The following is a 23,503-nucleotide window of genomic DNA, read 5'->3' as shown; positions in this document are numbered from 1 at the left end:
GGGAAGGAGGATGTATGTGTATCTTTACAGCTTTATTCACAACCAGTATATTTAATTTCTAAGTGAAATAAATTAACTGTACATAAAGCATATATTGAAATTATGAATTGTCTAATTTCGTAATTGTGATACTGACGGCTGACCTAAATCAGTGCTCTTTTTGAGGACAGAGAAAGTCCCAATTCAATGTTCTGCCAAATCAAAATAGTCATGGGATTAGGGACTCATTTGCAAATTATATTTATCATTTTTTCACATTATCTGGTCAAAAAAGCCATTGACACGCAATCACACTAACTGAAATTACAAGGAAATAGAGGCGAGCCATGGCTTTGTAACACACTCAAGTTTATTACCCAAAACAGCACCTACGAAAGCACCAGTCTTAAACTGCAGAGCAGGTATATTTTATCAGCTAGTTAACCCTTGAACCAGCACAGTTATACTATAACCAACCACCACATGGGGCTGGCACAGTACAGTGGGTTCATCAATGGCTGTCCAAAGGCTGCCAAACTACACTCTTAGAAAAAAGGGTTATTCGGCTGTCCCCATAGGAGAACCCTTTTTGGTTTCCATGTAGAACCCTCGGTGTAAAGGGTACTACCTTGAACCAAAAAGGGTTATTCAAAGGGTTATCCTATGGGGACAGCCGAAGAACCCTTTTAGGTTGTAGATGGCACGTTTTTTTAAATACAATTGTAGGAAGGGGCTTCGAAAGTGGTTAGTAGTTGGAAAACCTGGGGTATTCAGTACAGACTAGTTAGTCACTATTCTGATTAGAGTCAAGCCAGTCCTTAACAACCCATGAGTGGGATTTCTGAGGGATTAATAGGATAGAGTAGGATCTTCACTACAGACTACACTCTCAGAAAAAATAAATGTTTTCTAGAACCTAAAAGGGTTCTTCTGTCCCCATAGGAGAACCCTTTTTGGTTCCAGGTAGAACCCTTTCCACAGAGGGTTCTACATGGAACCCAAAATAGTTCTACCTGTAACCAAAAAGGGTTCTACATGGAACCAACAAGGGTTCTCCTATGGGGACAGCCAAAGAACCCCTTTGGAACCCTTTTTTTCTAAGAGTGTAGTCACTCAGTACTCTGGTGTAGAGTCAGGGCCCTGTTGAGTCCTGCCAGGGCCTGGGAGACTGTGTGGAGCTCAGTGTTGATCCTACTGCAGCTCTCCAGCACCAGAGTCAGCTCCTGGAGCATGGCCTGCATGGCATGGCTGTTCTCCTCATAGACAGTGTACATGTGCTCCTTCATCCGCCCGCAGATCTCACCCACCTGATGGAGAGCATTGACATGGAATAGTATGCAGAGTACGCTATAATGAAACTGTTGTATAGTCTATGACAGTGTTTCCCAAACCCAAGGGGTGCACGTTTTGGTTTTTGACCTAACACTACACAGCTGATTCAAATTATCAAAGCTTGATGATTAGTTGATTATTTGAATCAGCTGTGTATTGTTAGGGCAAAAACCAAAACATAGACCACTTGGGGTCCCGAGGACCGAGTTTGGGAAACCCTGGTGTATGACAATGTAGTACAACACAACGGCCTACAAATATAATATACCTATTTATACGTATGTGCATTTGTTTTCTTGAAGTAAATACACATTGGGAAAGTACAGTGGGGATAAAAAGTATTTAGTCAGCCACCAATTGTGCAAGTTCTCCCAGTTAAAAAGATGAGAGAGGCCTGTAATTTACATCATAGGTACACGTCAACTATGACAGACAAAATGAGGAAAAAAAAATCCAGAAAATCACATTGTAGGATTTTTAATGAATTTATTTGCAAATTATGGTGGAAAATAAGTATTTGGTCAATAACAAAAGTTTCTCAATACTTTGTTATACAGTATACCCTTTGTTGGCAATGACACAGGTCAAACGTTTTCTGTAAGTCTTCACAAGGTTTTCACACACTGTTGCTGGTATTTTGGCCCATTCCTCCATGCAGATCTCCTCTAGAGCAGTGATGTTTTGGGGCTGTCGCTGGGCAACACGGACTTTCAACTCCCTCCAAAGATTTTCTATGGGGTTGAGATCTGGAGACTGGCTAGGCCACTCCAGGACCTTGAAATGCTTCTTACGAAGCCACTCCTTCGTTGCCCGGGCGGTGTGTTTGGGATCATTGTCATGCTGAAAGACCCAGCCACGTTTCATCTTCAATGCCCTTGCTGATGGAAGGAGGTTTTCACTCAAAATCTCACAATACATGGCCCCATTCATTCTTTCCTTTACACGGATCAGTCGTCCTGGTCCCTTTGCAGAAAAACAGCCCCAAAGCATGATGTTTCCACCCCCATGCTTCACAGTAGGTATGGTGTTCTTTGGATGCAACTCAGCATTCTTTGTCCTCCAAACACGACGAGTTTTGAGTTTTTACCAAAAAGTTCTATTTTGGTTTCATCTGACCATATGACATTCTCCCAATCCTCTTCTGGATCATCCAAATGCACTCTAGCAAACTTCAGACGGGCCTGGACATGTACTGGCTTAAGCAGGGAGACACGTCTGGCACTGCAGGATTTGAATCCATGGCGGCGTACTGATGGTAGGCTTTGTTACTTTGGTCCCAGCTCTCTGCAGGTCATTCACTAGGTCCCCCCGTGTGGTTCTGGGATTTTTGCTCACCGTTCTTGTGATCATTTTGACCCCACGGGGTGAGATCTTGCGTGGAGCCCAAGATCGAGGGAGATTATCAGTGGTCTTGTATGTCTTCCATTTCCTAATAATTGCTCCAACAGTTGATTTCTTCAAACCAAGCTGCTTACCTATTGCAGATTCAGTCTTCCCAGCCTGGTGCAGATCTACAATTTTGTTTCTGGTGTCCTTTGACAGCTCTTTGGTCTTGGCCATAGTGGAGTTTGGAGTGTGACTGTTTGAGGTTGTGGACAGGTGTCTTTTATACTGATAACAAGTTCAAACAGGTGCCATTAATACAGGTAACGAGTGGAGGACAGAGGAGCCTCTTAAAGAAGAAGTTACAGGTCTGTGAGAGCCAGAAATCTTGCTCGTTTGTAGGTGACCAAATACTTATTTTCCACCATAATTTGCAAATAAATTCATTAAAAATCCTACAATGTGATTTTCTGGATTTTTTTTTCTCAATTTGTCTGTCATAGTTGACGTGTACCTATGATGAAAATTACAGGCCTCTCTCATCTTTTTAAGTGGGAGAACTTGCACAATTGGTGGCTGACTAAATACTTTTTTTCCCCACTGTACATTTTGAATTGTTGAGCAACTGGTGTGATAACTATGCCCTATGTAAATAGTCATTGAACACTGGTCACTTTGATAATGTTTACATACGGTTTTATCTACTTTATATGTATACACTGTATTATTGCCAAGGCTCATCCTATATAGCTACTGCTGTACACATCTTTTCTATTAATATACTGTCCATAATGTCTATACACACCATCATATACATATTCCGGACTCTTGACATTGCTCGTTCTAATATTTCTGAATTCCTTTCTATTTTGGGGATTTGGGTGTATTGTTTTGTATTGTTAGGTTTTACTGCACTGTTGGAGCTAGGAACATAAGCATTTTGCTACACCTGCAATAACATCAGCAAAATATGTGTACGCGACCAATAAAATGTGATTTGATAAACCGTGATGTTGGCAGTTAGCTACATACCTTTTCCACTAGCTTGTCCTGAAAGTTGTCCATAATCTTTTGGTCCATGGTGCGGCTGTCGTTTATCTTCCCAACCAGGTCCTGGACCTTCTTGCCAATGTCATCTATCCTGGAACTTAAAGCACATTTTGTACATTTAGTATACAAGAAAGTACATTTAGATCTGTCATCTTAGATCAACATTAACGCATTGGTTGACTTTCCACAGATTACTTGACTTTACTATCTGTCCCCAAATCGCGTGATAAATTAGCAGAAAACTTGACCGGGGTTGGCCTTTAACTAATGACGAATAATTAAAGAGTCCTCACTAGGGACTTCATTACCTTATCTGATGTTCCTGACTCTCATCCGTGCTAATGGTCATGGAGGAAGAAGATCTCTCACTGGTTGAGTCGTGGTCAGTGCCTAGACCTTCATCAGGGTCCATCTGGGGGCAGGAGACATTCATCTGCAATCACAAGAACATACAGCGGAACTATTACAACACAACAATATAAAACATGTTTAGCTAGCTAGCTAGATATCTATAGAATGTCAGAAAAGGTCAATCAATAGCTGAACCTGGGAAGTCTCATGTCTGGGTTTAGGAGTTGATTGTGAGGTGGAAGGCAGCTTGTCAAAGAAAAAGGGATCCATTTGCAGATCTTCAGATTACTGTACATATGGGAAATAAATGTCAATGTTCAGACTTTGGCCTTATATCTGGAGGTACAATGGCTATGCACTTCGCGTGACAGAACAGTGGGGGTCGCTGTTTCACTAGCTAACGTTAACCAACTGTTAGGTAGGTAAATTAATGGGTGGATAAGAAATTAACTAGCCAACTGTGACAGTCGGTTGGGCAGGGAACATTTTACGATCTGGAATGAAAAACAACGAACCCTATAGAAGACAGTTATTTTAAAAGTATGCTTCTACAGGTAACATTACCTAGTTGGCTAGCTTACGTTACCGCATTTTAAAACCGGTAGCTACTTTACAGCGACGATGAAGGCGTGTTTACATGCGAACGTTAGCTAGCTAGTTATGCTATCCTGGCTTGCTAGCTAGTTAAATGGTACGATTTTTTTATTATTTTTTTACAATTCTCTGAGTATAATATTTTTAAAAAAATAGCTAGATACTTACCACAAGTGTCGTGTAAGAAAAATAAGTATTTGATTTTGAGATGTAATATCAAATTGCGCGCCAGGTAGTTTCCCGGGAAAAGTCTCGAGCGCTGGCATGCACATGTTTGTCTAGTGGGATAATATTGAGAGCCTTCCAGGGTCAGCTACTAATTTTGAGGGAATTACATTTTATTTGAGTTAACACAACCACAGTCAGACATGATGATTCAGTTGATTGTTAATCTAGATTACCCAGAAGTAAAATTCTCTAGTGAAATAAGTAAAACCACAGATAGAACAATGAGACCGATATTTCACCGGATGTATAAATGTGAAGCATCCGCCCAGTGGCCGGCAGTGAGAGAAGATGGAAGGAGATGGATTTTGGCCGAAATTCTGCAAATGTTCTCATCGATGAAACTTTTGATCTCAATACAGTTTTCTGTTCCCAAAACTAGAATCTGTTATTAACAGAGTGGACTACGTTTTGTAGACTTTAACCTTTGCCAAAGTTGTAATTGTTTTTTGTTGTTTAGAAGGAGCGCAAAGGCGAATTGAGTTATTGCACACACGCACTTCACAGAGTGGGCGTTCCCTAACGGGAATATGCAGATGAATGCTAGAACGGGCTAATAGGATCTCGTTAGCTCGTGCGTGGCTCTGCCCACTATGACTCATTTGTTCCCATTGGAAACGACAGGCTGTGGTCTATCTTGGTTCAGTTATAAAAATCTTTGGTAAAGCATTACCTGTTTTACTTCTGTTGGGGAATAGAGTACCACAGTATGAGTCATAATACCTATAAAACCTAGCGGTCAAACAGAGAAATGGTTCCAATCGTTTTTCCACCATACATTTTTCCCATTGGGGATTTTTAGAAACACTTAAAATAAGGGCTGTGTTTCGTGTAGGCTTACCCTGGCGTGGCGTTTTGATAACCGTGTAAATCTCTCTAGGACAAGGTGACTAGTATTACAACTTTCAAGAGTAATTTGAAAGCCGGACTGAATTCCTTAGCCGAGCCCTCGCCCCACAGTTTGGGAACCTTTGGTCTAGTGAACTGAACTCCACGGTGAAGGAAGTTTCTGATGACTACACCAACAGAGTGGAGCAGAGACCAAGCTTTGTGGAATCTAGCTCAGACTACATTGATTCGCCCAAGGTCAATAATAATACAAAATAAAAACAATTTATGAAATAACCACAGACTGTTTGCTCATTGCTGCTAAAATGGCAACTCAGCACAAATGCACATGTGCAATTCAATCTCAACAAGGAAACAGTCGATGGTTGTATTTGATTAACGTTTATTGAAAAAGTATGTATTTCAGCAAACAAAGAAAGACACGCAACTACAGAGGACAAACATAGGTACAAGATAGGCGTTACATTATTATTATTTATTTTTTGTTGACCTTGGGCGAATTGATGTAGTCAGAGCAAGATTCCACAAAGCCTGGTCTCTGCTCCACTCAGTTGGTGGAGTCATAAGAAAATTATTTCACCATGGAGTGGAGTTACGTCTGCACAAGTGTCTCAACTTTGAATGATGCAATTCATGTTCCACTTTTAAATAATAAAAAGAGCATGAAACTCAAATTAACAAATCCCCCCCTTTCATTTTACAAGATTTATAACCCCCAGTAATAGTTAAACATTTAATTTGGGAGGTATTTCATCGTTTACACATGTAAAGACTCGAAATCCGACAATCAAATGAATGAGGCATATAATTAGGCAAGCCTTTCCATTCTTTTGTGTGACATTGCGCAAACTAAAAATAACGTGGTGCCTTATGGGATTCCACTTCGCTCTGAGGCCAGCAGTGTTGCTACTGGAGAGTCTAATTTAGAGCTGGGCGATATGGACAAAAATCCATATCGCGATAAATTGCCTAAATTGATGCAATAACATACATAGAACGATAAGTATAACAATGTGCACCACAGTTAATTTTTTAAAAAGTATCCTTTAAACTACTACTTCTAGTTTGATGATGTCCCATTAACAATCACACATATTAATTAGCAAACGTATTTAATTTAAAACTTCACATTTCTCTAGGCTACTTATCGTAATGAACGTTATCAGCAAAATGCCTGCGATAAGTGATCGGTATGGTCGGTGTTAATAATTTTCACCTGTAGTCTAATTAGCCCCATACTCAACTCTACATAATTTTCACTCGCTCAGTTTTGGGACACTTGTGCATATGGAGGAGGCACGCGTGAACGCACAAATGGAGGGGGAAGGGGGCGATTTGAGATTGAGTCATTACTATTGTGCAAAGGAAGGAAGCGAAGTCTCATCCCTCGCTAACAGAAACTCTTGGCCAAACCCCTCCCTTCCACTAATTTCACCCGTGTTTATCATATGCAAAAATGCAGTTTTTGTTTTCATGAATTTTTATAATATAGGCAATTTTGAATTTGTAGCTGTGGAATCTAGTGGAAACCGTTTATCATCCACACACGGGCTTGAAAATCACTGCACCATCTTAAGCACCGCCTTCACATTTTTTTTTACATTTTACATTTTAGTCATTTAGCAGATGCTCTTATCCAGAGCGATTTACAGTTAGTGAGTGCATACCTTTTTCATACTGGCCCCCCGTGGGAAACAAACCCACAACCCTGGCGTTGCAAGCACCATGCTCTACCAACTGAGCTATAAATGACGAAAACCCAAAACCAGGAACTACTGCGGCTCGTAATCACAATTCTACGTGAGCCTTGACAGATTCTCGCTGTTTCATCTGTCCATGAGAGATTAGCTGATTGTCAACCGACACTACCTTCTTCTGCATTGACTTCTGTTCTGATCCTCTGGTTTGATCATGGGGGAGTGGATTAGGGGGCGGGACTACCCGAGGGTTCTTGTTCTCACAGTAATCCGCCAATCCTTTCTCGGTGCGCTATTCTCTCATCGCTTTTACCAGAGTGTACTGCCAGAGCGCCTTCAGCACCTGGACACCTGGACAGTGGCCACCACTCGTGCCTCCCACCTAGGCTAGATCAAGCTCTCCTGCTCAGGAACCTCCCCTGCTAGCTCACCTAGGCAACACTGAAACACTTTTTCAGAGGGTCCCAATATGATCGAACATAAAAGAAAGGGTGGTTGTGAAGACATTATCAAAGTTGAGGATTTTGGCAGACAGTATTCACTTTACAATTGAATAACTGAAATTCAAAAGGTAAGCGTTTGTCTTTTCCCCCTGCCTATGTGTGTGTAGAGAGGTGGTACTTAAGGCAATCAATTACTCGTTTTTTTATTATGATATTGATAAGATACTATTTTGAGTGAATAATATTTACATTTACATTTTAGTCATTTAGCAGACGCTCTTATCCAGAGCAATATGCCATACTTCTGTTTTTGTGTCTATTTTTGAAATAAATAGTCAGTTAATATACATTTTATTCTGTGTATTTAGGTCTGCATGCAGCATTGACTAATTGAAAGGCTTGGATAAGAGAATCCTAAAACCTCGGGACATTGTGGAGTAACCTTGTGGACATTGTGAAGGAACTCAACGTAGAAAACATCCTCCATTACAAAGCAGCGGACGACCACGAACACCTCGAACATGGACGTCGTAAAAAGTTTGAACCTAACAGACAAAGCAGGAAATTTGATAAAAATATTGATTAATGATGAGGATATTCTCTATAAGGAATATAAGCCTCCTCCTAGGGACATTATCCAGCTGCCTAAATCCATGCTATATCTCCTGATGGCAGCTGTCGTGGTGGTGGCTGTGGCTTACGCTATCGTCGGTCACCTCATCAAGGACCTGGCCCTGGACATAGCAGGTAGTTGGGGGGACTTTAAGGACAAGGGATGTTACATGAGATTGGGATTAACCTAACAGGTTACCTGCACTAAGTACTATATTGATCAGAGTTTTAAAAGAAAATCAAGGACCTGGCACTGGACATAGCAGGTAGTTAATCTGTTGAGGGGACTTTAAGGACAAGGAATGTTACTTGAGATTGTGAGTAGAGTAGCCTATCCGGTAACATGCGCATAATAGTGTTCTCGTTTAAAGTTCCAGTACTATATTGATCAGAGTTTTAAGTAGAAAGAACATACTGTATTTAGTGTACACTGGAGTGTGTCAATCTATTGATGGATAATTGTACATTTGAGATAGTTTTTAGCCTATTAGGTTTCTGACTGTATAGCAATTGAAAGGTTAGAGGGGGTTACCTAGGGGATAAGGAATGAGATTCGGATTAACATGTTGACTGCACACATGATTATGTATAACTTCATCAACACTATAGGCTAGAGTGGAGTATTAATAGATCATTGCAATTGCAGAATTTCTTAGAGAAGATACTTTGGACCCATTGACTTTATGTTAGCAGGTCTGTGGAAAATGATTTTGACTTAATGCAAAGGTGATGCATTTGTGGGAGAACCTACTGTATAGGAGGGATTGTGTAATACCGGCCCCCATTAGTTTCTATCCTACTAATCACAGAAGAGCCGCAGATAGCCTATGCTCCTTGAGGCATGATCAGCCTAAGTATGTACAAAGTAGGCCCAAAATCACACCATCCACCTCTATCTCTCCACCTCTCTCTATCCACAGACTGCCTGCTGAAGACATGTTGTACCCATTGAGTTTCTATTGTTTAGCAGGCCCCTGTGAAAGATTTGGCTGTGATAAAAGCCTACATTTTATAAACTGGGAACCTAAGAGAGAAGAGTCATATCCCTAACCCCCATTCATTTCTATGCTACTAATCACACCATCGATCCTTCTCTCTCTCTCCACAAAGACTGCCTGCTGGGTCCCATTGAGCCTGACCCCCTGAAGGATGGTGACCTGAAGCCCCGCGGTCCTTCCCACATGCCCCCCATCATGACCAACTCCCACCACAACGCCTTCCACGTCTGGGATACAGACGACGTCATCATCCCCATGACCCCCATCGAGGGGAGCCCTCAGGCCAGCCCGCTGCTGAATGTCATAACCCACATACCCTCCTTCTTCCCGCACTCGCACAGCGTCAACAGTCCCGCGTTGAGCCATTCCCTACCTGGCCGAGAGATTAGAGTAGAGTCGGACGCCTAAGGCCGACTATAATAACCTGAGGTCAACCACGGGCGGCAGGTAGCCTAGCGGTATGAGCGTTGGGCCAGTAACCAAAATGTCGCTAGTTAACCCTAATTGCTCCAGGGTCGCTGTTGATAATGGCAGACTCTGGCCTTGACCCCATTCTCCGAGTTTGTCTCAGGGAGAGTGGGATATGCAAAAAACACATTTCCAATTCACACGTGTGAAATACGACAAATATAAGCACCCACCCACAAGATACGGTGCAATAACCACAGAGAGAGAGCAAGAGAGAGTCAGAGGCCTAGGGACCACCCATAGGATGATGCAATAAGTACTTTATCAAAGGTGACCCACCTGCTCTGAAGATGGAGGATTGTTTAGCATTTGAGTGTCTTGTCTAGAATAATCTGAAGCCATTCAAGGCACGGTGCAATAACACTCATTTTGTATGGCTAATTTTAGTACAGTACTGGTTCAGTTATGGCGAAACCATATTTAGTTAGCTATTCCATTAGCAGTTATTCTGGTGTTCAACTTAATTTGATTCATATGGCTCATGTAATTTACAGTACCAAACCCGTAGCTTGCTAGCAGATCCCCATGCTGTACCAAACCTGTAGCATGCATTTCCATAGACTTCCAGTCATTGCGCTAACGCTAGTTAGCATTAGCTTGTGAAACTAGCTCTAACTTCCTTCATACTGGACACATATACATAAAAATGGTATCCACGAGTTCATCTGACTCTGGGGAAGTAGATAAAGGGCCTTATTGCCAAAATCCCAAAGTATCCCTTTAACAGTACCAAACCAACTTCCTTGTTTAGCCTCAACACATTCCATCCCAAAATGTCAGAGGAGCAAAAATAAGACTTTTGAATGTCTTGGGCACATCATTGTGTATTCACCGGGTGAAAAGAAAATTACAGGACATCGTAGGACTGATCGATGGACGGTTTTATGACGCTTTTATAATTTCACCAACAACGTAGTTGGAGAGTTACAGATATCCGTCAAGCTTAATTTATATGGATGGACCTTTTCTGGAGTTGGCCCAAGTGGACGTATTCTCCCCAGCTTTCCTATCAAGGAAACCCCTGTTGAACAGGTTTCCCTTGGCAAAGAGGTCTTCTGACCTCATTGGGACCATCTGGCTAACTAAAGGTGAAATAAAAGGGGATCTGATTTAGAACCAAAGTTGGTGGGAGCAGTGCAATGACGGAAACGGAGTGACGGAAGCATTACCTATCATCCCTCTTTAAAGCTTGAGGGGACAGTTTAAGATTGACTGACAGTTGTGTATTAATGGCGATGGGACAAGGAGAGGGATGCCGGACTTCCCCTGTGAACTTTCCATCGGATTTGTGCCAAGTCACCACACTTCCTTCCTCTCGTTGACACCACCAGACTAGTGACTTTTCCTCCTCAAGCATTTAAACATTTAAACCATCAATAAACACAGAAAACATTTTGTGTATTTTAAAATGCATCTAATGTTGAATGTTCCGTAGGCCTATGTATCTGTGGGCTATTCTTTCTTTACCAACATGGGTGTCAAAAGCACAGGCAGCTGGTGGCATCTTAATTGGGGAGGAGGGGCTCATAATTATGTCTGGAACATAATTAATGGAATTATATCAACCACATGGTTTCTATGTGTTTGTTACCATTACATTGACTCCATTCCAGACATTATTATGAGCAGTCCTCCCCTCACCAGCCTCCTGTGGTCAACATTTATGGTAAAGTGAGTGTGGGACAACATTCAAAACTTCAACTAAAAGAGGACTTTGTGTAAATATACAGTACCAGTCAAAAGTTTGGATACACCTACTCATCCCAGGGTTTTTCTTTATTTTGACTATTTATTACATTGTAGAATAATAGTGAAGACATCAAACTATGAAATAACACATATGGAATCATGTAGTAACCAAAAAAGTGTTACACTAATCAAAATATATTGTATATATTTGAGATTCTTCAAATAGCCACCCTTTGCCTTGACAGCTTTGCACACTCTTGGCATTCCCTCAACCAGCTTCATGAGGTAGTCACCTGGAATGCATTTCAATTAACAGGTGTGCCTTCTTAAGTTAATTTGTGGAATTTCTTTCCTTCTTAATGCATTTGAGCCAATCAGTTGTGTTGTGAGGGGTAGAGGTAGAGGGGGTATACAGAAGATATCCCTATTTGGTAAAAGACCAAAACCATATTATGGCAAGAACAGCTCAAATAAGCAAAGAGAAATGACAGAACATCATTACTTTAAGATATGAAGGTCAGTCAATACGTAACATTTCAAGAACTTTGAAAGTTTCTTCAAGTGCAGTCGCAAAAACCATCAAGCGCTATGATGAAACTGGCTCTCATGAGGACTGCAACAGGAATGGAAGACCCAGAGTTACTTCTGCTGCAGAGGATAAGTGCATTAGTTACCTACTTGGGCCAAGAAACACGAGCAATGGACATTAGACCGGTGGAAATGTGTCCTTTGGTCATGTGTCCAAATTTGAGATTTTGGGTTCCAACTGCCGTGTCTTTGTGAGACGCGTTGTGGGTGAACGGATGATCTCCGCATGTGTATTTCCCACCGTAAAGCATGGAGGTGGTGTTATGGTGCTTTGCTGGTGACACTGTCTGTGATTTCAGCGATACGCCATCCCATCTGGTTTGGGCTTAGTGGGACTATCATTTGTTTTTCAACAGGACAATAACCCAACACACCTCCAGGCTGTGTAAGGGCTATTTTACCAAGAAGGAGAGTGATGGAGTGCTGCATCAGATGACCTGGCCTCCACAATCCCCCGACCTCAACCCAATTAAAATGGTTTGGGATAAGTCGGACGGCAGAGTGAAGGAAAAGCAGCCAACAAGTGCTCAGCATATGTGGGAACTCCTCCTTCAAGACTGTTGGAAAAGCATTCCAGGTGAAGCTGGTTGAGAGAATGCCAAGAATGTGCAAAACTGTCATAAAGGCAAAGGGTGGCTATTTGAAGAATCTCAAATATAAAATATTTTGATTTGTTTAACACTTTTTTGGTTACTACATGATTCTACATGTGTTATTTCATAGTTTTGATGTCTTCACTATTATTCTACAATGTAGAAAATAGTAAAAATAAAGAAAAACCCTTGAATGAGTAGGTGTGTCCAAACTTTTGACTGGTACTGTATGTTCGTGAGAATATGGTATTAGATTTATTCTGTTTGATAACACCTGATACTAAGGTTATTTCCAGGCTTCAGCAGGATTAGCTTAGTTGATTTACAAATTAACTAGTAGGGTTGAGTTAATTCACTTAGTAGGGGTGAGGGTAGGTTAAGGTGAGTGTGTGATACCCATACAGGTGACCTGGGAAGAGGTTAGCGATAGGCCTATCTAAATAGTATTTTAAGTGGAAACACACTACCTTATGCAAACAAATATTAGAGGGTAAGCACACAGTAGCAGAATTCAAGTACAGTGTAGTATATTTCAATGCTCTTCCTGTGGCTAGTTATGTTCCATAATTGTTGTAGTTTTCCAGAAAGGCATAGTGTTACACAATTTAAAACCCACGATTCTTATTTAAACTGGATATTTCCTGATATTGCATGTAGGATTTTATACTTTATGCTGACTGCGCTCATCTCATCTGTGCGGGTCTTCCAAGTGCCCGTCTTCCTTTATTGAGAGAGCAGAGAGCGGGAGAGGGGGATTAAAGAGAGAAGGTTACACACGCAGTTTAGCCCTCTCTAATACAGACTCCTTTTATTACTTTTCAGCCAGGGAATTAGTGGATCAGAGAGCAGTTTAATCTGAGGCAGAAGCTCAGAAGCTCAGAACCTCACAGACAGCAGTTATGGAATGATCTCATCAGGACAGCAGCTTAGTGTACCAACAGGAAATGAGAAGTTTTGTCACAGTCTTGACAGATCCATCCAGTGTTCTCCCATCTCAACCATTGCACTCTGGTATAGTCTGCCATCCTAACTGACCTGCCAGAGAGGAAGGTAACTAACTGTTCAGGGATGTCACAATGAGACCAATGGTGATTAAAACAGCTGTTTCCTTCCTCTCTGGCAGCGCAGTTAGGATGGCAGAACGTCACACACTATGACTATGGAGACGGAACAGAAGTTCATCTGAGTTAATTTCATCCCCAGCTTTGGAGGACAAAGCTCAACTTCATATAGGTTAAACCAATCAAACTATTAGTGTTACTGTCAATTGGATTATAAGCCTTGACCAGAGGATATGAACCAACTACTCTGTACAAATTTTAATAGGAAACTATATAATGAGAGAATATATTTGTGTATGTTGAATAAAAATATCAAAGACTACCTGCAGGACCTCTTGGGAGGGTGAGGTATATCACATTGTCTTCAGCAGTCAGCACATGGCTGAAGCTACCTGCCGTATTAACAGCAGATCTAGGCCTAATAACAAGCATAAGCCCAGCAGTGACACTGTTAAAACACGTTGGCGTCGGGAATAGGTATTGCCCCACCACCGGTAAAGAGGGCTTAACGCAAGACTGAGGACTTCGCTAAGGTCTTTCTGACTCAGAGACCAGCTGGGACACTGCTGGAGTCCCACTTGAATGTTTGAGAACTGATTCTAGAATTTGTATGTAAAGTTTCTAGAATGTCAATTTGTGCAAGACAGTCTTACTGACTTTTTCTAGGCAGATTTTTTAACCACTCATAAACGTGTTTATACAAGGAAAAGGAAGGTTTAACTTGGTTATCCAATAAAGATCAGGCCCGGATGTCAGTCCACAGAGGGAGAGTAGGCCTGCTAGGTAGATACACAGTATAACCAGTGCGGTAGAGGACATTTTGGGATAATCCTAAAACAGATTGGAGATGGGAACATGTGACGCGTGGATTACCGCTCCCTGCAGTTTGGGACATTGTAGTGACTGGCAGGTTTGACCAAACTAGAGGATTCACATTTTTCTAATAGCTACACCTGTGATGGTGCATGCAAAGTCGTGCTGTGATTGAACTATGGTAGGGAGACAGTGACTGCCAAATTACACAAAAAGCACAGCTGGTTTGGGGGAACATTGTGTGTAGACCAAATTGTTTTTTGTCATCCTCAGCTATATGGGTAATATAATGTTATAGTTAACATAACGCTGAAGGAGATATGGCGTTGCAGTAAACATGCTACAGTATCTAATCATGTAAACATGCTACAGTATCGAATCATGTAAACATGCTACAGTATCTAATCATGTAAACATGCTACAGTATCTAATCATGTAAACATGCTACAGTATCTAATCATGTAAACATGCTACAGTATCGAATCATGTAAACATGCTACAGTATCTAATCATGTAAACATGCTACAGTATCGAATCATGTAAACATGCTACAGTATCGAATCATGTAAACATGCTACAGTATCTAATCATGTAAACATGCTACAGTATCGAATCATGTAAACATGCTACAGTATCTAATCATGTAAACATGCTACAGTATCGAATAGTGTGTCACATTGAATTAATGTACACAAACCTAATTAATTACATTATTTCAGACATCTCGATACAGTCACGCTATAGTGTCAGTCGGTCTCAGGTTAGTCGAGACAGCATGTTGTAACCAACCCTGACCTACCCTTGACCCTTAAAAGGGGAATATCACTCAAAACTATATTTTTGTATTTTTTTTCATTAGTCCACTGTTGATACAAAATGCTTATGATGCGTTTTACATCATCATGATGATGTGGCTGGAGACACTTTTTCTTAAAAGTCCAATATCTTGACAACTTGACTGCTGACATACAAAACATTTTGTGACTGTATCAACAGTGGACTAATGAAAAAAATACCAAAATATTAATTTTGAGTGAAATTCCCCTTTAAGGTTTTGACCCTATGCTAAGAGGACCTGGCTCCATGGTGTGACTGACATGGCCATCTGGCTACATGAGCTGTCCTGTCCTCAATAAGTCTGTCCCTGTCCCGTTCTGTCCTGCTCTCAACCAGGTCAGCTCCCTACTGTACCTGCCAATGCCGTGACGTTATGATTGCAACTGGATGATCCGGCCTGGCTACTACACAAATGGCTTATATATTTAGATCTCTAACGTTCTTTATTTTCTAGTGTACTTCATACATTTGTCAATAACAAATGGATTGCGCAATGTGGCCAAGGATAAGACGTTGGCAAGGTAATGTAGGCTACCTCACACTACCCCACTCAACATGCATTGACGTCAATTCAGGACAATACACACTGTACAATACTGGTGCGGTGTGTTTGAGTTCAATCCTATTGGTGGGTCTTGACAGTGCCAACACCAATCAGCCCTGATCCCTGTTGATCCGCTATTGGCAGCAGACCAAATGGCTCTCTTCACCTATGAACAAAAGAGCATGGTCAGCAGCACAACCAGAGACAGAAGAGAGACATCCTACTCCCTATGAACTAAACAGACCAGACCCAGACGCTAATGCATTGGTGCCTACAGTATGGGAGCGCCACGCCTTAAGCTTACCGTAACTGTGAGCATTTTGTTCAATGGTAAACGGCGTGAGTGGGACATCTTCATTTATCCACCATCTTTGAAAAGAGCATGGTCAGCAGCACAACTACTGACCTCACAACTCACCCCAACTGAAACAAATCTTGTTAGAAAAGAAGTGGAGCAGACTTCAATCTGTCCAAGTATCTAAGCCCAATTGGATCATTAGTGCCAGTTGGACTAAAGTGAACACCCCTCATTTGGGTTATTACAGTCATCAAACCTTGTCAGAGCCTGGACTTTTTGAGTCAATTCATTTAAGACACTGGCAAATATAATATAATATGCCATTTAGCAGACGCTTTTATCCAAAGCGACTTACAGTCATGTGTGCATACATTTTTACGTATGGGTGGTCCCGGGGATCGAAACCACTACCCTGGCATTACAAGCGCCATGCTCTACCAATTGAGCTCCTTTGTCACAGTTTCTTTGCTAGCGATGCAGTGAAATAGTCTGGTCACTAGAGGGCAGCAGGTACAAGCAGAAATAGATGACTTGCTCGTTCAACCCCAATGTAAAGGAACTAATGCTGAGGCCCAATTACCAATATAGCAAGTCTTGAGAGATCTAAACAGATTGGAGTCATTGTGTAAAAATTACAGGAAAACAATTTCAAAAAGGTTATTTATATATTTTTAAAAGGTCACACAAATTCTTACATTTAACTTGAAAACATCCATTCTGTACTCAAACCCTTTCCTTGTTTATTAAAATACATTAAATGCATTAGCCTCCTTCAAGCTACATTCAAGCAAACTCAAAATGCCACGGTTGTTTTCAAAAAAACTCAACCTGAAATCATCCATCCATCATGAGCTTCGATAACTGCCAGTCTGCATCCACACACCTCAGCCATCCATCCTATTGTACATTTAAGTACATGCTCAATATCTAGCCCTTATGAAGGACTACATTTGAGTAAATTGTACTTTGACAGAATTGAACTGCTAAAGTAGAAGTAATGTAAAATAAATCAATGTAGTCCTTAATTTAAGGGCTAGGTCATATATAAAATGTCAAATGTGACCGTTTATTTTGTAATATCTTCCACTAGGGCTAATCCTTGTCGTCGCTGCCATTTTGGTCATCGTTGAGGTCCCTGCGTGGCAAGACAGTGCGATACAGAGACGTCCCTTTAGCCTGGATGAAGGTGAGGGTCATCTTGTCCTTGGTTACCTTCAATACAATACAACTTTATTGACCCCTCAGGGAACGGCAAATGTGCGTCTGAAATGGCACCCTATTCTCCATGTAGTGCACTATTGACCAGAGGCTCTATATAGAGAATAGGATGCCATGTGACACATCCAAAGTCCATCTACCACACAATCACAAACAGTATACAGAGAATAGACAATTCAATAAAACACCAACTCCATATAAATAGAATTCCTAGAAAGGACACAATTATATTTCTATGACTGACACCGACCTCTCCGTGGACAAAGCCTCCCAGGGTAGAAGCCTGGCCTGTGAAGAACTTGAGGGTGTCTTTGGGGACATGGTGCCAGTGACGCGTGTCTGGGTCCAGGAAGTTACCGGCACCGCTCACTACATAGCCCACACCAGACTCCTTCAGGTACTGAGGAGAGAAAAGGGAGAGGGGGATCAGTCAGGGTAATGTTCAGCAGAGAGCAAACATTTTAAAACAGTGACACTACCTGAACAGATTTTTTGTTTTGTTGTGAAACGTTTTTCTACAGTTTGCCCTTCCGAACACAACCCTGATGCAACTTAATATTATCCATCAATAAATCGTGAATGCTAAAGTGACATGCTAAAGTAAACAATCAATATCTTCCGTATGGCCTTCCTTTATCTAACAGCAACCCTCTGGTTGATAGAACAGTTGGTTGCACCAGCAATGGGACACTAGTAGTTTAGGAGACGACTATGCGAAATGTAGTTTCAAAGCATCAAAACCTCCACAAACCTGCAGGTTGTGGTCGTGACCACAGAAGTATGCAGTAGCCTTGTGTTTGACCAGAAGGGGACGTAGTCTCTTCAGGAGGCACTCTGTGGGGCCGTGCTCAGACACTGACCACACCGGGTAGTGACCAGCCACAAGCAGGAAGTCAGCCTTGGACTGGGCCATCCTCTGTTGCAGCCAGATCAACTGGTAGGTGGTTACAGTAAATGAAGACTTTCTTATTGATTAATTTCCACTTTATTACATTCTTGTTTTTTGAATTTCTGATGGAGAACTTGTCAGCAGTTGCAACAAATTAACCATAAGGACAAGAAATTAATAACAAAAGTGTAAAAGTACATCCAGTTGCAACAATGGTCAGGTAGACAGGGTCGGTGGTACAAAAAGTTTAATAGAATCTAAAATCTTAAAAAGGGAACTTTTTTCAAGTCCAAGCCAAAAACATTTTATTTAGCAACGCCAATAATAATCTGTGTACCTGTCGGTTGGCCTCTATGGAGCTGAGGGGACCGCGGGGCTTCTCATCATCGAAGTCATTAGAGTTACCACACAGCATCACTGTATCCAGCATCATGATGCTCAGAGTGCGCTTGGTGTTGGGGATACGGAAGTTCAGCTCGTAGTAGTAGTGGGGGAACCTCCTGAGGAGGGAGTGAGGATCAATGAATGAAGACTGATCAATGAAGGCTAAGATAGAAACAGCTCAGTGAAAAAGCCTGCATCCCAAATGGCACCCTATTGCATACATAGTGTACTACTTTTGGGACTCAGACTAGGATTCTGCAGTGAAAATACTGATTCTGCTGCATGTTACATCAAAATTCATGATGAACTGGGATAGGGAAAACTTTTACAGAAGGTTTTATACTATCAAAGACTTTCATAAGGTCTATGCAAAGATGGTGGATAAATGAAGATGTCCCACTCAGGCCGTTTACCATTGAAAGAAAGTGTCACAGTTCCGTTGTGCTTAAAGGGTGGATGTCCAATAGGCACCAATGCATTAGCAGCTGGGTCTTGTCTGTCTTAGTTCATGAACCAGAGAAAAGGAGCGAGTGAGATGTCGCACCTCTGTCTCTGTTATCAGTTTCTTACCATCGGTCAGACTTGCGGCTGTAGTCGATCTGAGCCTTGACGTTGCCCGCATGGTCATGGTTGCCAGCCAGGATGTACCAGGGAATGTTGAGAGAATCAGCCGTGTACACACGCTCAAAGGTATCCTGAGAGGGAAGAGGTCATTTTAGACAGATTGATTAAACAAGCGCATTCCCATTCTGTTTGCAAACCTTACACATTTAAAATTCCTCAAGACTTAGACTCAGCAACTAAGCATTAGGATCAGAAAAACATTCACAGCAAAGAAAGTAAAGATATTTGATCATTATGCCATAACTGGAGTCCGGTTGGAGTTACTCTGCCTGACAACTGACCTGGAATCTTGGAGAATCTGCACTGTTCACCCCAGAGTAGTAGAAGTTATCACCCAGGGCCAGAACAAAGTCTGCACCCATCTGCTCCGCTACCTTGCCCATCTCCCAGGCCGTAGCCTTCTCCACCGGTGTAATGTAGGGAGGGTAGGGCACCCCGCCCCAGTCCCCCAGAGCCAGGAACCGGATGGACGTTTGGTTCTCTGGGGGAGAAACAAACACCATACATGTAGCATTTTAGCCATTTAGCAGACGCTTTTAACCAAAGAAATGTACAGTTCAAAAGTGTATGAGGCCCATGCAGGAATCAAACCCATAACATCCTCCAACAAACGTATAGAGTCAGAAAATGTAGTGTATGCACACAACTTACTATAACAGATTGATTTCTAGCCAAATAGGATGTGTCAGTGGAAGTATAACTGAAAAGCAGTGGAGGCGCTATAGGAGGACGGGCTCATTGTAATGTCTGGAATGGAATCAATGGAACAGAGTCAAACATGGGTTTTCCATGTTTGATACCGTTCCATTTATTCCATTCCAGCCATTACAATGAGACGGTCCTCATATAGCTCCTCCCACCAACCGCCACTGTTGAAAAGGTACATACTGCCGCTTCGCTCCAGGTCCTGGAAGGCAGTGGGGAAGCAATGGACCACAGGGAGGGCAGTCAGCAGGAGGGTGAACAGGGGAAGTGCCATCTGAAGGACCCAAAAAAATGATCACGATAACTTGCAAGTCCAATGTGAGGACTAAGAAGAACTGAAAATACCCTGATATGACACTACATATTGTGCTTGGTCAGGAAAAATGCTACAAACTACATATTGAAACTAAAACATGCAAACTCAGCACAAGCAATAACCTTACATTGCACCAACTAAGCAGGAAAACCACCACAAGTAACCAAGGCTCTCTCACCGTGTGTTGACAGACACAATCCTCTATCTTCCCCAGAGAAAGCACCACTTCTTATAGGTCCAAAATTGCTGCTTATTGATTGTTTAGTGAGTAGATCAATCCCAGCTGGGACTCACTGTTGCCAATCAGAGTTCTATTACCATTGTGGCAGGGAAGCGGTTTTGGCCAGATATTAATACAGCTTGTCAGAGTTGACCATTCGTAGCTGGTTAGGATAATTAGGTTAATGTTAGGGTTAGCTAAAACGCTAACAAATTCAACTTTTGATGTCAATTTGACATACGCTGTATTCTGTTGAACCATAACCCAAGGAAGGGTCATGACTCATGACCTCATCTCCCGCATGAATCTTGCAGAAGTAAAGTTAAACCTAACTTGCATCTAGCCAACATAAACCATTTAAAATAACCTACATCTCACTTACTGAATTGATTCTCCAAACCCCAGATACAGAACAGTCAACTTTACATGGAGTAAAAACAGAAAATGCAGATCTATTTTGCAACAAAAAAAAGCCAGACATTCCTTCCGAAAAAATCCTGAAAGTGCTGTTTCTCCAACAATGAAACCCTATAGGCTGATAAGAATGTAATGTAAATACACTCACTGTGATAAGTAATGATGCAATGGTGGTGAGTTGTCCGGAGTGTCCTACTGCAGCCGGGTCAACACTCATCTGTCTACTCAGTCTCCACTCCTCTTTTATCAGCTCCTGTCTGTCTGTCCTGATAGAGCCAAGGTAACCAACCCCCAGGGCCAGCCCCGCCCAAGCCCCACCCTGTCCCCAGCCACAACCACAACCCCAGTCCATGATCAAGCCCAGACTACGACCATGCCACTGGGGCATGACAGTTGCTCACACCCTTGACCCCGAGTCAGTCTTGGGACCAGAGAGGGAGTGCCGGCAGCATGTGACTGACATTGGTTATAAAAGCTAATGGTCAGACTCCACATTTTCCACCTCAGTGTTTCTCATTTTCCGTCTCTCACACTTCTGTTCCTTCTCTCCTCCCCCTTTGCTCTCTCTCTCTCCTTATCCTGTTGACCAGTATCTTGTAAGCTTGATGGATTGCTTTTGAGCAAGGGGTCCTCTTCCTTTTCATATGTTTGCAACAACAACAACAAAATAGTTTCCCATCACGTGTCTTACTTATCAGTGCTTATAAATCACAGCTAGTTTCACTTCACTGATGTTTACCACTGTACATTTACCTCCATGACCCCACCAGGCCCCACCTAGCCGCATTGTGTGACCTTGCCATATTCACTCTAATCTGTCAATGTATGGGCAGATTCTCAGAAACATGACCTGAGGTGTCCTGAGGTCAGGCGAGCTGCACATCAATGATCTAGTAGTACACGTGTCAAACCACAGATGATCCATTATATTGACCAGATAACAATGAAAATAATTGTCTTCAAAAATGGAAGAGTGGGGCCATTCTAGCGGATACGATTTATTAACATTTGTTTGGTGTTTGGGATTCTGTTTTTATATATATTGATGACTATTTTTCAGTGTTACTTTTAACACATCCAATCACAACACAGCTGTGAAACACGGAGGAGGGATTTATGAGGTCTCCATGTTTGCAGCAGACAAAAACAAAGTGATCGACTGATTCGTTTGATAAGATTCTTGATAGTGTTTTTTCACAAATTTGCCAGGATGTCACGTCCTACTTATATCAGTACACTCAGAACAACCTAATCATTACAAAACGTATATTCGATCAAGTAAGCCATTCAATTGTTTGTTAACCAAATTCGACACTCTTATTGACCTCCATACAAAAACTCCTAGCTTGGTGAGTGAAAAAACACCACCTGATGGAGAAGATTTTGGGCCCAGTTATCCCTCTCGTGTCACCTCTTCCTCTCTGGTCAAACTGGTCAAGCCTGAATGTCTGGGGGTTTTCATTTCTCCCTTAGACTTGATTGATTAATTAAGGTCACTAATTAGTAAGGAACGCCCCTCACCTGGTTGTCTAGGTCTTAATTGAAAGGAAAAACCAAAAACCAGCAGACACTAGACCCTCCATGGAATGAGCTGGACACCCCTGTAGTAAAACAGGACAGAGAAAATTTAAGGAGGTTAATCGGAATTGTGGAAGCCGTTAATAAAACAGTATTGCATGTATATGGGGTTTCTGAAGAATGATTAACAAGCAGACGTTCTCAATTAACTGATAGTTGTAAGTTGCAAATAAACTATTCTGGCTACAGTACATATAGTGGGGTATGGTAGGCCAGGCTCTAGAACCACAATGAGGAAGTGCATTCAGTGGCTATTGGCTGAGTAGAAACTAAAGCATAGCCTACCTTCAGAGAAAACATTTGGGCTGTAGGCTCCCTCACTAGCTCTTCAGAAGCGCCCCAAGCATTAGCCACGCGCATAAGCCATGATCTAAGCGTCGTAACGTTACTTGTGAGGAACATCCCTGGTATTTTAAAGTGATGCTCATGATGACCTAGGCATTTAAAATGCAACAACCGCCAGTCAGGTCAACTATAGGATTTAGCCTATATTCAATACAGAACTAAATGTAATAAATAACAAGTTGGCCTGCAGCATGAAAACATGTCAGGGGATTGGTCGCCATGTGGAGAAGCCGAAACACAGTAGACATGGGTTCAATAACTATTTGATATCTTTCAAATACTTTGAGCGTTTGCTTTGGGCTGCCTGGAGTTTGGGTTTGCACTTTTGGGAATGTTCTATTGTTTGCAATGCAACAGGCAAGCTCAATCAAGCACAGGTAAAAGTATTTGAAATGATTTCAAATAGTATTTAAACCCAGGTCTGAAAAACAGTGGTCAGTCTATGTAAAGTAAGACACTATGC

General features: G+C 41.8%; 1 protein-coding gene across 1 annotated transcript; it reads right to left on the bottom strand.

The window, feature by feature from the left end:
* Positions 1-17,040: 17,040 nt before the first annotated feature.
* On the bottom strand, positions 17,041-21,323 carry LOC311123953 (tartrate-resistant acid phosphatase type 5-like). Its single transcript, XM_084198167.1, has 8 exons — positions 21,266-21,323; positions 20,348-20,438; positions 19,741-19,940; positions 19,406-19,530; positions 18,789-18,951; positions 18,314-18,496; positions 17,813-17,962; positions 17,041-17,556 (listed from the first exon to the last, which is right to left on the bottom strand). The coding sequence occupies exons 2-8, from the start codon at positions 20,436-20,438 to the stop codon at positions 17,437-17,439; spliced, it is 1,032 nt and encodes a 343-aa protein (XP_084054293.1). The 5' UTR covers positions 21,266-21,323; the 3' UTR covers positions 17,041-17,436.
* Positions 21,324-23,503: the final 2,180 nt, after the last annotated feature.

Source organism: Coregonus lavaretus, assembly GCF_964263955.1.
Source record: "Coregonus lavaretus genome assembly, contig: HAP1_SCAFFOLD_224, whole genome shotgun sequence".
NCBI lineage: Eukaryota > Metazoa > Chordata > Actinopteri > Salmoniformes > Salmonidae > Coregonus > Coregonus lavaretus.
The sequence above is the reverse complement of the archived record's forward strand: the minus strand, read 5'-3'. Positions and strand labels throughout refer to the sequence as shown.

What these genes read in the sequence shown, in the direction of transcription:
- LOC311123953 (XM_084198167.1), bottom strand. Translation starts at nt 20,438, where the DNA reads ATGGCACTTCCCCTGTTCACCCTCCTGCTGACTGCCCTCCCTGTGGTC. An exon ending in GGACCTGGAGCGAAGCGGCA is followed by an intron (nt 19,941 to 20,347) that starts GTATGTACCTTT and finishes TTTCTCCCCCAG; the next exon opens with AGAACCAAACGTCCATCCGG. An exon ending in GTCACGACCACAACCTGCAG is followed by an intron (nt 17,963 to 18,313) that starts GTTTGTGGAGGT and finishes TTCTCTCCTCAG; the next exon opens with TACCTGAAGGAGTCTGGTGT.